Raw genomic sequence first — 17,866 nt, forward strand, 5'->3', positions numbered from 1 at the left:
AAAGTAGAGGTAATTAAATATTGACATTTTTTCATTTATTTAAATTTTTATTTTACATCTTTATACTCATTAACTATAGTTTATGTTTTGGTTTTTAACTTTCAACTTTTAATTTTGAAATAATTTTAGACTCACAAAATAGTACAAAATAGTACAGAGAGTTCCCATGTTCTCGTCACTGAGTATTTCCCAGTTATAACACCTCACGTTGTCAAAGCTAGCAAATTGATGGTGGTATAATGCTATTACGCCATGTGCAGATCTTATCTGGATTTCATCAGTTGTGTACGCACTCTTTATTTTGGGAGGGGGCATATAGTTTTTTGAAATTTTAGCACACATTTGGATTCTTGTAACTACCATCACAATCGGGATACGGCCCTGCTCCATCACCACAAAGAAACACCTTTGTGCTACTCCTTCCTGTATAGTCACACCTCCCCACAACCCTAACCCCTGGGAACCACCCCGGGGCTCCATCACTATAATGTCGTCATTTTGAGAATGTCATATAGATGGAACCATACAGTATGCAGCCTTTTGAGATGGGTTTTTCCACTCACTAGAATGCCCTGTGATCTACCCACATGGTGGCATGCATCAAAAATTTGTTCCTTTTGACAGCTGAGTAGTCTTCCAGGGTGTGGATGGATCACAGTTTGCTTATTCACTCCCTGTTGAAGGACATTTAGGTTGTTTCCAGTGTTTGGCAGTTGTGACGAAAGCTGCTGTGAACATTCAGGTGCAGGCTTTTGTGTGAACATGTTTTTACTTCTGTAGGATAAATACCCAGGAAATGCAATTGCTAGGTCATATGCCAAGTACATGTTTAACTTTATAGGAAGCTGCCTAACTTTTTTCCAGCGTTCTTTCTCATGTCCCACCAGCGGTGCAGGAGTGATCCCCTTCCTCGCCAGCACGTGGTGTAGTCACTATTTTCCATTTCGGTCATTCTGATGGACATCTCGTCATGGGCGTCATTTGCACTTTCCTTATGCCTCATGGTGTTGGGCATCTTCATGTGCTTATTTGCCATCTGTATACATTTTTTGGTCAAGTGTCTGTTCAAATCTTTTGTCTATTTTCTGATCGAATTATTTGTTTTCTTAAAGTTTAGAGAATTTTTCATATATTCTGGATACAAACACTTTGTCAGACATGAGATTTGCAATTCTTTTCCCCCAGTCGGTAGCTTGTCTTTTCATTTTCTTAACAGAATTTTTCGAAGACCACGAACGTCTGGGGTTCGTGCAGGGGAGGCTGAGCATTGGAGGCACTTAGGTAAGAAAAAAGATAAATTAAGCAAGGGTCAGATCCTTCTTGCTTTTCTTCCTGTTCCAATCTGTGATTCCAGTAGTCCTCAGAGATTGACCCAGTCTTTACAGTAGTGGCTGAGGAATATTTTTCAATATTAATTTATATTTCTCTTGAATTTGCATATATGTAGGTCTAGATGAAACGTGCATTTGACTTAAGGAAAGGACTGAAAAAAAGCAACTTATAATTTTAGGCATCGGTTTAAAAAATTATCGAGGGCAAGTAGATGATACTGGTATTGACACGGTTAGAAAAGATAAAGGAGAACAAGCCAGAATTTTGGCCAAAAATCCAGAAGCATTTTTTGTGCTCTGTGTCCGTCACTGGGAGACCTGACCTCAGTTGTGCTGATCATGATGACATTCTCTGGGAAAATTAAAAGCTCATATACAATATTTTCTGCATCTTCCCAAAGAAACATATTGGAAAAACACATCACATTTGACCTTATAACCGCCCTTGGACATGCGTTGGGTGTGCTAAGTGCTTTAAAGCAAGTCGATTTAATTTAGATACTAGAAGAACTAGAAGAGTTAAGCAAAACACCCGGATGATTCTCAAATAGAGCAAATTATGGTCTCAAGTGGAAAACAACATTACTCTTGAATCTGCACCACCCACAGATATTTGAGATGGACTGTTGCTTATTAATAATATTGACAAAAGTTTAACAAAAAATCCAAGCTTGGCTATTCTACTTTTTTTTTTTACAATTGATAAACCAATATTGATACATTATTATTAACTGAAGTCTCCATTGAATTGCTTTTGTACCTTTGTCAAAAATAAGTTGGGCATATTTGAGTGGGTCTATGCCTGGGTTCTTTATTCTGTCCCTCCACCAATGCCACACTGTCTTGATTACGGTGGCCATACAGTAGGTCTTAATATCAGGTAGAATGATCCTCCCATTTTATTCTTCCTTTTTAAGAATTTTTTTGGCTACTCTAGGGCCTGTCCTGTCCATATACATTTTAGAATTAGCTTATCTGTGTCTACTAAAATTCTTTCTGGGATTTTGACAGGAATTACACTAAACCTTTAGATTAATTTGGGGACAACTGACAGCTTCCCTCTGTTGAGTCTTCCAATCCATGAACGTGGTAAGTGTCTCCATTTATTTAGGTATTCTTTGAGCTCTTTCATCAGCATTTTGTAATTTGCAGCATACAGATTGTGTCCTTGTTTTGTTAAGAGAGGCAGCCCTCTCTCCCCTCAGACCTCTGTAAAAGGCCTCCTCTTCCGGGAAGCTTTCCCTGCCGTGCCTGGTGGGAGGGGGATCAGGAACGCTTCTTCAGGGCCCAGTGCCCCTCTTTGGCACTGCTGATTGTAATGGCCCCATGTGAATCCTTGTGTGCTCCCACATCTCACCCCCTGACCAGACAGAGCAGGTGCCTGTGAACCCTGCCCTTCGCCAACTCCAGTTAGATTGTTTCACTTCAAAATCCTTGCTCTGGCCGGGCTATTATAGTCATCACAACCCAGACATGGACTTGGGGTCCACTGTGCAATTCCAGGAGGGGCGGACAGTCGGCTGCGAAGCAGAGGGTGGTTCTGAGGCAGGACAGCTGGCCCCACCGGGTGGCATTTGTAAGTTCCCACGGCAACCTGATGGGCAAAGGCGGGTGGCCCCTCCACAGTGACACACATTTGGGCACCTTCAGCAGATTCCTTCCCAGTAGACACGGCTGTAAGGGAAACCACGCAACTCAGAAAGCTTTTTGGTAGGCTTGAGATGAAGCATATGCAGTTTTGGATGCTTGTACTGGGTGGTGGTGGTACTCTCTGGAGGCCTCAGCCAGGACAGCCCCCACTGTCTCCGCAAAGCTAGGGTGGGCTCTGTCTCCTTCTCCTCTGTCAGGGTACTGGAGTCCCACTAAATGGCTCCACTTCATGGGTGCAGCCCCAGGCCTGTGTTGAATGCTGGGAGAGGCCCAGCTCTGCTCTGACCCCTTAGCTTTAACTCCATCCTATTTCTAGGTCTTAAATGGGGATGGGTGGGTATCTCTTTGCAGCCCTCACATGCTGACGACCATATCACATGTGCTTTTCTTTCTTTTTTTTTTTTAAATAATTTTATTTATTTATTTTTCCCCCAAAGCCCCAGTAGATAGTTGTATGTCATAGCTACACATCCTTCTAGTTGCTGCATGTGGGACACGGCCTCAGCATGGCCGGAGAAGCAGTGCGTCGGTGTGCGCCTGGGATCCGAACCTGGGCTGCCAGCAGTGGAACGCGCGCACTTAACCACTAAGCCACGGGGCCGGCCCACATGTGATTTTCTATATATCATCATGCTTAAATCACCATTGCTTCATAGTTTACCAGACACACATTCTCCCACTTACTATGGCTGCAATGCTGATTTCTTTTCACTACAGTTATTCTCAAGACACTACTTCGATGACAAGGCAGTGTGTGAAAGGGCAGATTGTTTAATTCATCTTATCAGAAATACTGGCTCCCCATATGGAAAAGAATTAAATTACATTCCAACATCTCATCATTTTCAAAAATAAATTCCAGATGGTTGGAAGGCCCAAGTGTTAAAAGTAAAAATTTAAAACCTCCCGAAGAAAAGACAACACTGTTAGGATCCTGTGACAGAGAGAGGAACAGAGAATACAAATGACAAAGGAGAAGACGGACAAATCTGACCACACCAGGCTTAGTGAAGGACGCATGGAACTCTGTGGAGAGATAAAGCCAGGGTATTTGCAACATATGTAATACGCAAATAATTTGTATCCAGAATAGAAAACAAGCTCCACCAAATCACAAGGAAAAAGACAACAAACCCAGTGGAAAAATGGGTGAGATCATTTTACACAGATGGAGTTACCAAAGAAGTTTGAACATCTAATAAACACAGAGGCTTGGCCTGACAGGCAATCAGATTTGCTCAAACACTGGGAAGGGGTGGGGGCTGATGGAGGAGGGTCCAGGGGAACACTTTGGGGGAATGGAGATGTTCTATGTCTGGATTGTGGAAGTCACATAGGAGGATGCATTTGGCAAAACTCTATCAAATATATATATTTATTAAAAACAGCAGCATCTAATTGTTTGTAAATTATATCTTGGTGAAATTGGTAACAAAAACCAGGATACTGCTTCTCATCCCTTAGATTGGCAAATTTCAGAAAGTCAGATAATGTTAAGTGTTGGTGAAAATATAGGGGAACAGAGATTGTCACACCACTAGAGGGAGTATAAATTCTGACAGCCACTCTCAAAAGCAACGTGACAGTACCTAAAATTAAAATTTGCACATTTCTAGGTATATCCCCTAGAGAAATCCTTGCTCACACACATGGGGATACTGTAAAAGGATCTGCTCTCCTGCATTATTTGCTACAGAGAAAAGCAGGAAATAAATGAAGTGTCCATTAATAAGGAGGGGTAAATACTGAGCGGGTATAGACATACAGCAGAACTCTGCACAGCTTGAGTGGGTGGACCACACTAGACCTCCATGTGTTAACATGGGGTGATTTTAAAACAATGCTGAGGGGCCGGCCTGGTGGTGTAGCGGTTCAGTGTGTGACCTCCGCTGAGGTCTGGCCTCGGGTTCAGATCCTGGGCATACATCCACACACTGCTTGTCAAGCCACGCTGTGGCAGTGCCCCATATAAAGTGGAGGAAGATGGGCACAGATGTTAGCCCAGGGCCAGTCTTCCTCAGCAAAAAGAGGAGGATTGGCGACAGATGTTAGCTCAGGGCTGATCTTCCTCACAAAAATAAAAAATAAATAAATAAATAAAAATAAAACAATGCTGAGAAAAACCAGCCAATCGCAGAGTCAGATGATGGGCATGTCTGCTGTGTGAACGATTAAGATGCATGCACAGAATGATGCCATGTATTGTCTGTAGACGCTGTATGAGCCAGGTCAGCAGGGCCAGCCCGTCTTTTCGGTGGCTCCTGTGGATCCGTGGGGGACTTTTCTTCATGCTCATGCAGGTTCCCAGGCTCCTTCCATTTTGCTCCTTTCTCCTCTAGGGCCCCTGAGTCCTCCAGAGGGTCTTCTGCAGCCCCAGCAGGTGGGGACCAAGAACGCAGGACACCATCCAGGCCATGCGTGCCACCTGGGCCACCAGCTGTGGTTTTAGTAGTTCCCCACTCACCTGCCCCCGCCCACGTGGAGCACTGCCCGTGGATGCGTGGATAAGGTGGGGCTTTCCGAATTCTCCCAGGAGCTCATCACCTATTTGGTTTTGGTAATTGGACACCCGATCTTCCACCCAGAGGTTGGGGCGGGGCGGGGGGGGGTGGCCATAGGCGGGATTTCCAGTGACTGTCCCCAGAGGCTACTTCTGCACCTGCAGAACCACACAGCCAGGGCTGGAGCGTGGCCCTGGAGGTGGTCGGCCCGGCCACGCACTAGCTGTGTGACCTCGAATGAGTGACCTGGCGGCTCCGGCTCCAGTCCCTAGTCTGCAGAAGAAAGATGTTAGAGGATCTTGCTCTTGGAGTGCAGCGAGCATCAACTAAGGGACCCTGTGAGAAGCACTCCATAATCGCTGGCTCTCACTGTCATTCCGTCGTCACCGCCTCCCAGCGTCCCTGCCCCTCCAGGAACCGTTCGGAAAGGAGGACAGAGCCCTCCACGGGTCCCTCCACGCCAGGCCCTGCCCCGCCCCTGCAGCAGGGCTCTAGCCGGTCAGTGAGCGCGGCCGCTGCCGTGGTGAGGCTCGGTCCTCCGCGGGCCGATGCGCCCTCCCGACGGCTCCCCTGAGGGGCGGCTCTGGGCGCGGACCTGCAAGGCTCGGGCACGACGCGCGGGCGCCTCGGTGAACCTCCGGGGGACAGCGCGGCCTCGGTCGGTGCTGGCCTCCGCCGGGTTTTCAACGTCGGCACTTAGAACTCCCCGGAAGCTGACCTCTCGTATCCGTCTCCTCTTGGGGAACAAGCCACACTCACAAGCGCGACAGCAGCCTGGCGTGCCGGGCGCACCGCCCTCGCCCGGCCGGAAGTCCGCACCACCGAGAGGCCGGCTGGCCCCGGCGCGCCTAGAGCGGCACCGGAAGTCACCCGGGCGGAGCCTCCCGGCGACTTCCGGCCGCGGCGTGCGGGCGGCAGTGTGGGCTTTGTCGGCTGGCCTGAAGGGTGGGAGGCAGGGTTTCTCGCGCCGCTGGGCGCCGGTGAGTGGCGCGTTCCGGGCCGCGGGCGAGGGCGTGCCGGGTCGCTGGGTGGGCGGTGTGGTGGCGCCGAGCTGGCTGTGAGCGCGGCCTGCCCCGCACGGGTGTCCCGGGCCGCGGGGAGCCCCTCTCCCGCAGGCGTCGTGGCCGCCCCCGCGGGGCTGCAGGCGGCCGGTGGCGCACAGCTTCTCTCCCCGAGGAACGTCATGTGAGTGGATACCCGGTTTCGCTCCCTTGGTTCCTTCCCCGCGTCCCGGGGTCACACACCAGGCCGTAGAGCCCCCAGCGGAAGCGTCTGTGTCGCAGTTCTAAGCCTGCTAGCCCCTCCGAGGTGGCCTGGGTAGGGGACAGGTGCGGGGAGTGCTGCTGTTGTGCTCTGAGCCTGCCTCCTCTCCTCGGAGCCCGAGCGAGCTCTCCAAGGGATGCTGGGAAGCGGGCCGGGCCTTGCGCCTCTTTGTGCTGGAGGAGATGCAGAGCCGGCGCCTTCTGCCCTGCTGCGGGTCGAGGTGGAGGGGGAACTGTGAGGAGCAGGATTTTCTCCAGCCCTTGGGCCTGAAGGAGAATTCCCAGGTGGGAAGAGGTGGTTTGGCTGCGCTGTGCTACCTCTTTTCTCAAGGTTTTCTTTCCCTGGAAGTCTTTATCAGTCCTAGTCGTGTCTGCTGATGTCAGGGACGACGTTTTACCCCTCACGGTGGCGGGATCTTCGGGGCCTGAGGTTTCGCAGGAGTGTTAGCTGAGGCAGGTTCTGAACTCAGGCAGTTGTCTGTAGAGCTCATGCTCAGAGTCACTCTGCGGTACCCTCCCGCAGCACATCTTGTCCCTGATGTCTAGTCCCAATGAATGATAGAAATAAGTATCTTTTGCCTCCTAGGATCTGAGAGATGCCAATCTAACAGAGGTGGGACTTTTGTCCCTATGATAGAAGTAGCGTTGTAACAGTATCTTAATCCTGGCAATAACCACAGCACCCTCTTATGGGAGCTACAAAGAGGAATGGGGGGAGGGGTTGCTCTTTTTTTCCCCCACAAGTGTATGCACGTGACTCCAGCTTCTGGAATGACAGTGGTGGATTCCTGACTCTCCTGGAAAGGTCTTGGGGATGATAGGGAGAGAGGGCAGCGCTGAGAAGGCCCAGACAACATTCATGAGCCAGAGATGGAAGGGGTGGTCAGGGAAGCAGCTGACCCGGAAGAGGGCAGTGCCACTGAGGCAGTTCAAGGAGCTGTCAGGCATGTCCAGTGCTGCTCTGAGTCGTGGAAGATGACTGATGAAAGGACACTGGACTTGTCAGGAAAGGAGATTGTCAGCGTCCTTGGGCAAAGCCCTGGGAGCAGAAACCAAGTGGCCATGGGGTGGTGTGGGGAGGGGGAGATGGCAGCTAGCAGCTGGTTTGGCCTTCAGCAAGTCACTTCCCTTAACCTCAAGGATGGTTGTGAGGAGGACGTAAGAAAACAAGACAAGCACCACCAGGCGCTCAGGGCCCTTCATCACTGCGGTGGCAGGAGCACAGGGTGAGGACAGTGGCAGCCCCAGGGCAGGCACAGAGGTGCAGATTCTCAGGGAGCCCTAGTCTCTGTCTCACTCAGGTTCCCCTTTGCTCTTCCTTGTTATTCCCAAGGGTGAAGCTCGGCAAACTTTCCTGCTTCCTCTCTTTAGGCCATAAGCAACAGATAGTGACTCTGGCTAACCTGCAAGTTCATGGCCATGACACCGCTTTACCAGTGCGGATGTGAAAACAGCTTCTAGTGCCTATGTCGGGCACTGGCCCCTCGCCACCTCAGAGCCACTCTGGGCTTCTCACAGGTTCCCACTCCCAGGTTAAGCTCCCACTTCATTTCCAGCACTGAGGATTGCCCCATTTCTCTCAACATCAACTGTGTATTTAGACAATTTCATGTTACACTTTATCTAGCAAATTCTATATGTTATAGTAGAAAGGTGCACCATGTTAGCCCACTATGTTATGGAACCAGAAGTCTGGTATATTTTTACTTCCTTTTTTTCATTTCATTCAGGTTTCTTTAAATAAAAAGTATTTATTTAGTTGTGCTTGAGTTCACAGAATAAAAAGGAGCTAGGCAGAAACTTACAAGATTGCTGATTTTTAGGTAAATGTTTATTCAAAGCAAGATATATTTGATTTTAAAAACGTCCTCTAAAGTTAAAAAACATGAAAATCATTGAGAGGCCTGCACATGTTTTTAAAGCTGTATTCTTATAAACAGATGCAAGCTTGTTTTCAGGTTGTATAACAGTCCTTATAAACATAAAAATCAGGGACTGGCCTGGTTGCATAGTGCTTAAGTTGGCATGCTCTGCTTCAGTGGCCCGAAGTTCACAGGTTCAGATCCTGGGCTTGTACCTACACACCGCTCATCAGACCATGCTGTGGTGGCATCCCACATACAAAAAGAAAGAGGAAGATTGGCAACAGATGTTAGCTCAGGGCCTATCTTCCTCACCAAAAAACAAACAAACAAACAAAAGACACCATAAAAATCAGAAGACATCACTGACTTCCAAAAGAAAAAACCAACAGTCTACCCCTCCTTTTTTTAAGTAAGAAAAATAATGAGGCTTAAAACATAAGCCTAGTTTTATAATACTAATCTGAACTGAACTGATTTAAGCAAAATAACCTGTAAACGTGACAGGTCACACTTGGGAAAGAAAAAGATCTTTCACAATGGGGGAATGGACACTGGAAGCAGCCAGACCTGGATCTGAACCTTAACTCTGCCACTTAGTGGTTTAGCGACCTTGGGTAATTGACTTTCTCTCTGTTTCCATTTCTTCATCTGCAGAATAGAGTAAATAATAGAGGTAACAGCTGCTCATGAGGTTTGGAGGAGAGCGTGAGACAGTGCCAGCCAGTGAGCACTGTGTCTGCTTGGGGTTCGGGGACCCTAATGAATAGTACCTCTCCTACCCTCCTGAGTTCTGTCCCAGTAAGGCACGTGGAGCACAAGTCACCTTGCTAGTGGTCCAAGGCTGGGCTGGAGCGACATTGGGCTCCTCAGGCTGAACGTTGGTTAGATTTTCCTGCCGGCTCGTGGGCAGCAGTGCATTACTGCAGCCTCTCCTCGGGGGTTCGCCAGCACTCTAGCTGGGAGGAGCAGAACCGAACCCACCCCTGTGGAAGATGTTGGGCCCTGCGTGCCTCGTTATTCTCCCAAACCTCTCATTCTGCTAGCTCATCCCACCGCTGGGGAGGAGAAAGGGGCTGGAAGGTAGCAGGGTGCTTCAGGGAACATCCCTCCTTGTGACTCCAGAGGTGGAGGGATGAATGCTCCCCCCGGCGCCTGGCCCGCTGTGGGACTCAGGGAGTATCTGATGGTGACGCCGTCCACAGCACCAGATGCGTCTGTGTGGATGAACTTGAAGAGCACCAGGGTATACTGTAAATGGCTGAAGGTGGCTGATGGATAGGTATAATGTGCTTCCGGTGTTAGTTTTGAAAATCATGTGTACATAGTAAATGTATAATTGTATTTAAGCAAAGGTCTAGATGAATGTGTATGAACTAAACAGCTAAGAGTAGTTATCTGTTGAATTGTTGGGAATTTTCATTGTCTACAATATATATCTTATGTTTTTAATCACTAAGAATTTAAAAGGTATAAAAGTAAAGTAATACAGGATATAAGACTGAGTTGTATGGTCCTGATTTCATAAAATATTGGTACAGAAGAAAGACCAGAGGAAAAACGTTAACTGGGGGTAATCTGAGGTGGGGGTAATCTGAGTGGTAGGGTTAAAGGTAATTTTATTTTTCTTTAAGTTTTTCTCAACTAGCATAATTTACCTTTATACCTTGAAAAGATAACTAGTGAAAAGTAATTTTTGTAAGCAGGAGAAAGATTTTCTTTTAAACCAGGTTAGTGGGCCTTTCACTTAGAACAACACTCTCAGTGAATGCCACCAGACGGTGGTCATAAATGCTGTGTTACAAAGCGCCCTGCAGTGGGCCACTGCTGCAGGAAGTTGTATTGCCAGACTCATTAGGACACAAGTCTCCTAGGAATAGAAATGCCTCGCCTAGACTTGTGTTCAGCTTCTCATTCTTGCTTTCAGTTACTGGTGTGTGCATTCTGTTTCTTAGCACAGGGAGCATTGCATCTGAATAGTCAGGTTGTCTATTAGTGTTATTTAAGCATGGGTCCAAGTTGCTGTAACAGAGATTCAAAGATAGTGTTTCCAACAAGAAACTTGATTTCTCGTGTTCCATCTCACAGGCAGACAGGTGGCTCTGCCCCTGGAGGTCTTCTGGGAGCCTGGCTGCTCTGTGTCATGGGCATGTCACCGTGGGGTGGGAGAGAGCGTGTGGAAACAGGTGGCTCGCACGCCTCCCTTCTATTCCCATCTCATTGGCTGGATCTGTCACAGGGTCACACCTAACTACAGGGGACTCTAGGAAATGGAGTCATTTGCTGGGCGGTCATGTGCCCACTAAAATTTTGAGTGGAGTTTCTATCACTCAAGGGGAGCAGGGATCTTGGGCAGTCTTCATTCTCTGCCACAGTTGACCCTCGGCCATTCTTGGTCCCGCACCGGGCCATACTCAGTTACTGCCTCCAGCCCAGAGCCAGGCCCTCTGGTGGCATGTGGCTCTCTACCAGGTGCCAGTGCAGCTTCACACAGTCACATTCTAGACTCAGACAAGTCCCGGCCTCCCTGATACTGTCTCCAGCACCCAGCAAAAGAGCAGGGTGACTGCATACATGCCCATTCAGGTGGGGAAGAACCCAGACCCACAGCAGTCACTGGTCCACAGCGGTTCCCAGTGGACTTTGCAAAGGTGTTCTGAACTGGTGGCCACTAAAGCAAAACAGTCCTAGGACCCCTGACCCAGCGGAAATGAAGACCTCCATCTACCAGGACAAGTACAAGGATGCTTACAGCGGCTCTCTTCATACTAGCCCCGAATTACCAACAGCTCAGGTGTTCCCAAGAGAGAAGTGGAAAGATAAATTGTGATATATTTATACAGCAGAATGCTGTACGTCAGTGAAGAATGACCTGCTGTAACGTGCCACACAGACGACTTTCACAGGCGTAATGTGAGTGTAAGCAGACACATCTTTTTGGGGTGATGAAAATGGTCTGGAATTAGTGGTGATGGTTCTACAACTTTAGGAATAGTCTAAAAACACTGAGTTGGGCATTTTAAAATGGTGAGTTTTATGGTATGTGAATTACATTTCGGTAAAAACGGGTACGCGTAGAATAGAAAGCAGACACGTAAGAGAACATGCTATGTGATTTCAATTAAATGAAACTCAAAACAGGCAGGACTCACAGTAAGAGAGATGGTTCCTCTCGGAGTGGGAGCCTTTCAGGTGACAGAAATGTTCTCTGTTGACCGGGGTGGTGGTCACACAGGGGTACCTGAGAAGTTCATCAGGATGTGTGCACTTTATGCAATTTGTAGCTCGTATAAAAGGGAAAGCCGTGTGGAAAGGATGGCGTGGGGTGGCTGTAGGCCATGGGTGACCTGGTGGCACCGCTGCTGCTCCCTAGGCTGTGCCCCTCCGCCCCCGGCTCTGCTCTCACAGGTGCCTCCCTGTCCTTGGCGGCCACGCTGGAAATGGGTTTTGGAGGGTGTTCCTCTGTGGCGCTGCACAGCAATCAGTGTGCTTCCCACCACTGCAGATTGGGGGCGAGAAGTGATCGTGTGGGGTTGTCTTGGATGGCGCTCCCTGGAAGTGGAGTCAGCTGAGGAGAGATCCTATGTGACACACACCTGTGGGGAAGGTAGGATTGGGCAATGGAGTCGGAACTGAGGCTGCGGCTGACCCCCTTGGAGCCCTGTAGCTGGGATGACGCTTCAGAGTTGCCCCCCCGTGGAGGCCAGGGCACTTGGCTTCCCTGATTGGCCAGCACTGGCTGGGGTGTGGGAGGTGGAGTTGTGAGATGGTCCTCCAAGATCCCGGCAACTCCTCCCAGCTGCCGTGGAGGGATTTTGCCTATGTGATTAAGGTCCCGGGTCAGCTGATGTAAGGTGGGGAGATTGTCCAGGTGGGCTGACTTAAGCGTTCAAGCCCTTGGAAAGCAGGATTTGCTGCAGCTGGTCGCAGAAAAGAAGTCAGAGAGGGCTTCTTTGAGCTATTTCTGCTGGAAGATGTAGGTGGCCCTTAGGAGTGAAAGCAGCCTCTAGCTAACAGCCAGCAGGGAACTGATTTCTGCCAACAATCTGAATGAGTTTGGAAACAGGTTTTCCCAGAGCTGGCTGACACCCTGAGTGACCCTGAACGGGGGTCCCAGTCATACTGGACTGCAGCAGTGTGAGATGACAGATGTGTGCTGTTTTCTGCTGCTAAGTTTGTGGTAAATTGTTATCCAGCAATGGATAACTAAGAGTGGGCCTTCCCTGGGAGAGGGCATGACCTTGGGTGAGGCGGATTCCTGCCTGAAGGCAGTTCCTAGTGTGAGAATTCCAGAGCTGGAGGGAGGGCATCACTCTGAAGAAGGGAGCTGGGCACAGCACCCCAGTAACTGTGTAAGGTTAAATAACCACTGATTGAACAAGCTTTTCCAAGGTAAACACACCTGTGGAATGCAGACCACCGTGTAGATCACTAGAACCCCCAAACCCCTGTCCCCCTGCCAGTCATTATCTTCTCCCTTCGAGATCATCAGTGTCTCGATTCTCCCACCATGGATTGGTTTTGTCTGTTTTTGAACTTCATATGAATGGAATCCAATATGAACTCTGTTGTGCCTGGCTTCTTTTGCTCAACAGTACGTCTGTGAGATTCATCTGTGCTTGTGTGTGGCAGTTCTTTTTCATTGCTATATATTATTCCCTTGTAGGAGTACTCCTCAATTTATCCATTCCTCTGTTGATGGATATTTTGGTGGTTGTGAATAGTGCTGCTGTGAACATTCCAGCTGTAGATTCCTGCAGGGCAGGCTTGGTGTCACTGAGTAGACGAGAGGGGTGGCTTTAGTGCACAAGTGGAGGTGTTTAAATTGGATAAAGGACAATTTAACCCATGTAATGAGGGAGGGCATGGTGTAGGTACAGGCACAGGTAGTTGGTAAATATGGGAGGAAGTGGACATTATCCTCTTGTTGCTTCTATTTTCTCATTGAAATAATAAGCAAGGTTATCAGCTGAGAGGGAGGAGGGAGTGTTGGACACTTGAGAAGAGGAAGAAGCAGGAGATGGTCTTGTAGGAGAGCTAGGGGAGTGTAGAAACTGCTGGCAGCTCTCAGGGCCCTGTTAGGCAGGGGTTATAACTGTAGAGAGCTCAGTCAGCATGGATGCCAGCACGGATCAGGAAACAAACTGAATGCAACCTGAGTTGAGGTTTTCCTATGCAAGTATGATAGAGGAAGCAAAGGGCAGGGGCATTAGAATTAATATGCAGGAGAATGATTATAAAATACAATCTACAATGAATACAATCCCGTAGGCCATGGGGTCTCGGCTGGGTAAGGAGGGAAGGGAGGACAGTGAAGGGATGAAGGGCAATGAAGAGGTGATAAGATGGATAAATTGGTGTTTCTTTGGAAATATGTCTTGAGCTTTGGAGTCCAAGCCATATCCCTACCCATCTGCCACCAGGCCGGTCTGTCCCCTGGAGTTGGATGTTAGAGACGGTGCCCCCAAGGAGCCTTCCCAAGTGGGAGAGGCTGGTTTGGGGTAGGGGAGAGCCCTGTGGCGGCAGGATGCTGGCCAGGAGTGTAGGCAGAGGGAACAGTTTCCTCTCTCCCATTCCTTGGATATGTGTTTTATCCTCATCTATTCCAGCAGATTCCTTTCTTTTAGTGAAGGGGAATGATGATCTTATGCTCTTTTATTTCAGATGATGACATAGGAACTGGTGACAAGAAGGTGACTGTGGAGCCTGAATTTCTGAGGATGGAAATCTGCATAAGACAGTGTCAGAAACACTCACAGTGATGGAGCCCCCCACCTCTGAGTCTAGGGGGTGCCCTGAACTCAGACTAGGGGTGCTGTTGGGAAACCCAGAAGGGCAGAGCCTGCAGAGCTCCCCCTCCCAGCAGGGAGGTTTCAAGCAGGTGACAGTTACCCATTGGAAGATCCAAACAAGAGAGGCAGCCCAGGCAGGCAGTATATCAGGCGGAGGCCCAGTTCTGAGCTCTAACCTACTCATACTTGAAAGAGAGCTTGTAGAAGGGGAGGCCCACCCATGTGAGACTTGTGGCAAAAGCTTCCCATTTAATTCGGACCTAATTGGACATCAGATTTCTCATACTGGGGAGAAACTTTACAAATGTGATCAATGTGGGAGAGGCTTCAGCCAGAGCTCCCACCTTGCTGAGCATCAGAGAGTTCACACTGGAGAGAGACTCTATGTGTGTAACGTGTGTGGGAAAGATTTCATTCACTATGCAGATCTTACTGAGCATCAGAGTGCACATGCAGGGGAAAAGCCATTCAAATGTGCGCAGTGCGGGAAAACATTCTGTCACAGCTCAGACCTGATTCGACACCAGCGAGTTCATACCCGAGAGAGACCTTTTGAATGCAAAGAGTGTGGGAAAGGCTTCAGTCAGAGCTCACTACTTATTCGACATCAGAGAATTCACACAGGAGAAAGACCCTATGAATGTAATGAATGTGGAAAATCCTTCATCAGGAGCTCAAGCCTTATTCGACATTATCAGATCCACACAGAAGTGAAACAGTATGAGTGTAAGGAATGTGGGAAGGCCTTCCGTCATCGCTCAGACCTCATCGAACATCAGAGAATTCACACTGGAGAGAGGCCCTTTGAATGTAACGAATGTGGAAAAGCCTTTATTCGGAGTTCAAAGCTTATTCAGCATCAGAGAATCCATACTGGAGAAAGGCCTTATGTATGCAATGAGTGTGGAAAGCGTTTCAGCCAGACATCAAACTTTACTCAGCATCAGAGAATTCACACTGGAGAGAAACTCTATGAATGTAATGAATGTGGGAAAGCTTTCTTTCTGAGTTCATACCTTATTCGACACCAGAAAATCCACACTGGGGAGAGGGTATATGAATGTAAGGAATGTGGGAAAGCCTTTCTCCAGAAAGCGCATCTCACGGAACATCAGAAGATCCACACTGGGGACAGGCCCTTTGAATGTAAAGACTGTGGGAAAGCTTTCATTCAGAGCTCCAAGCTGCTTCTGCATCAGATTATTCATACTGGAGAAAAGCCCTATGTATGTAGTTATTGTGGGAAAGGCTTTATTCAGAGGTCGAACTTCCTTCAACACCAGAAAATTCATGCTGAAGAGAAACTCTATGAATGTAGTCAGTATGGGAAAGATTTCAACTCAACCCCAAACTTTAAAAATAATCAAGGTATTCACCAAGAGGGACTTCCCTTGAGTAAGAACCCCATACATTTGGGTGAGAAGTCTGTAGGTCAGGGAGAACATACAGATAACTTATGAATTGATTATTTTCCAACTCAATGAGTGATGTTTGGAAGTGAGTGGCATGAGTCCTAATTCATGTGGCTTTGGATATGTCAGCATTTCCTGAAGTCACAGGTGGGGCCGCTTTAGGAGTGGGCTACCACCTACCACTTTGCAGCAGTGCTGGACTGCTGCCCTCCTCAGCTAGGAACACGTATGCTCAGGAGAGCTACAAGACTGGACACCTGACTCTGAGCTGGAACAATGTGGGGGGAGGAGCTAGGTCTCAAGGTTTCTATATTTTATTGCACAATTACAATTCACCCCTGAGTTAAATCCCTTTTAAAGCAGAACTGCACCCCTGAGTTAAATCCCTTTTAAAGCAGAACTGCGTACAGGTGTACCTCAGAGATATTGCAGGTTCCATTCCAGACCACTGCAATAAAGCAAATTGCAATAAAGCAAGTCACACAAATTTTTTGGTTTCCCAGTGCATATAAAAGTTACGTTTACACTATACTGTAGTCTATTAGGTGTGCGTTATGTCTAAAAAAAACAATGTACATACCTTAAATTAGAAAATATTGCTAAAAAATGCTAACCATCATCTGAGCCTTCAGTGAGTCATAATATTTTAGTTGGTGGAGGGTCTTGTAGAAAACACGGTATCTGTGACACAGTAAAGTGAAGTGCAATAGAATGAGGTATGCCTGTAACTAACCTTACTACTTAAAAGAATTTTCTGTAGCAAATTTTGATCAAAAAGGCACGTTGGAGAACGACAGTTTCTTATTTAAAACCACAGATTGGTTCCCTGTTGTCCTTAGCGTAAATTCCAAGCTCCCTGCCCTGCATCCAAAGGCCTTCTGCTTCCTGGAGCCTTGTCCCCCACCACTTAGCTCCCTGCTATCTAGTTGGCCCTGCCACAGCACTCACTGCCTCATGTGCCCACTTACCCAGCTCTGCCTGCTGCATACCTTTGTCCTCTCTTTACCTGGCTAAGTCCTCATCACCAGTCAGGACCCATCTCAGGCATCATGCCAGACTCAGCCAGCTATCCCTCTGTGCTGCTGCTGCTAGTGCTCACCTGTTACTGCACTTAAAACTTTGATCAGTTATGTTTTTATATACTCTCTTTCATTGTTACACTGTTAATTCCTTAAGGACAGCGATCATTATCTGATTATGTGTCCCTGGCGTCTGACGCAGTGCAATAAAAAGCACACCCCAAATCTGTGTAATTGGCAACTCTCTTGCTTTGTCCTTTCTATATTGCTATTTTTAAAATTTTTGTATTTTTGTTTTGTGTAATCAGTATAATTTACTGGTCTACTGGAAATATCTCTTCTCTTAGCCCTGTTGATGTCTTCTGCTTGTACTCAGAAGTTGCAGGCAATAGCCAGTATAAGACTAGCACCCCTCATATTTATTGCCTTTAGAGCTCACCCATGACTGTCCACTTGCTTTTGGAGAGCAGTGTCTACACTTAGTTGTCTGTGTATTTTTCTAATTCACTCAAGGGGCACACAACTCCAGGGCACTACACAACTTTTTTGTCTTAGCAGTTCCATGATTGAACTCAACAATCTGGTTATTTTCCCTGCTCTCCCTTGATTTTGTCATTTATTTGAAAATGTATTGATACCTATAAGGACCAGTGGTAAATAATGGGAGAACAGAGATGAGTAAGACACCAACCCTTCTGAAGTTGTCCAAAATCTGATGGGGAAGACAGAAAGATCACGGTGCACAGAGTGAAGTGTTGAAATGGAAGCGTGTTCCCGGTTGTGTAGGAGCATAGGTAAGGAGGTGACTGATTTGTCATGGAGGGTCTGGGAAGGCTTCACGAAAGAGTTGACATTTGAACTGGTCTACAGAGAAAAGTGGACATTTGTCAGCTAGAGAAGAGAAGAAAGAATGATCTGGAAGAGGGAAGCCGTGCAGAAATGGAGGCATGACCAATTTCTCTTAGGCAGGGCGGTTCAAAAGCAGGCAGTGATTACACAGTGATCACTGTCTAGCAAAACTATTGTTGCCTCTGAAT

At 47.8% G+C, this 17,866-nt stretch overlaps 1 protein-coding gene across 4 annotated transcripts; it reads left to right on the forward strand.

The window, feature by feature from the left end:
• Window positions 1–6,376: 6,376 nt before the first annotated feature.
• ZNF623 (zinc finger protein 623) lies at window positions 6,377–15,867 on the forward strand. Of its 4 annotated transcripts, none has more exons than XM_058565077.1 (2): window positions 6,377–6,462; window positions 14,271–15,867. In XM_058565077.1, the coding sequence occupies exon 2, from the start codon at window positions 14,368–14,370 to the stop codon at window positions 15,856–15,858; it is 1,491 nt and encodes a 496-aa protein (XP_058421060.1). In that variant the 5' UTR covers window positions 6,377–6,462; window positions 14,271–14,367; the 3' UTR covers window positions 15,859–15,867. The 4 variants fall into 4 exon arrangements, with proteins under 4 accessions (XP_058421060.1, XP_058421062.1, XP_058421064.1 ...); XM_058565079.1 differs by lacking the exon at window positions 6,377–6,462 and adding an exon at window positions 6,496–6,667; XM_058565081.1 differs by lacking the exon at window positions 6,377–6,462 and adding an exon at window positions 6,677–7,029.
• Window positions 15,868–17,866: the final 1,999 nt, after the last annotated feature.

The sequence above is a fragment of the Diceros bicornis genome, chromosome 21 (genome assembly GCF_020826845.1).
Source record: "Diceros bicornis minor isolate mBicDic1 chromosome 21, mDicBic1.mat.cur, whole genome shotgun sequence".
Lineage (NCBI taxonomy): Eukaryota > Metazoa > Chordata > Mammalia > Perissodactyla > Rhinocerotidae > Diceros > Diceros bicornis.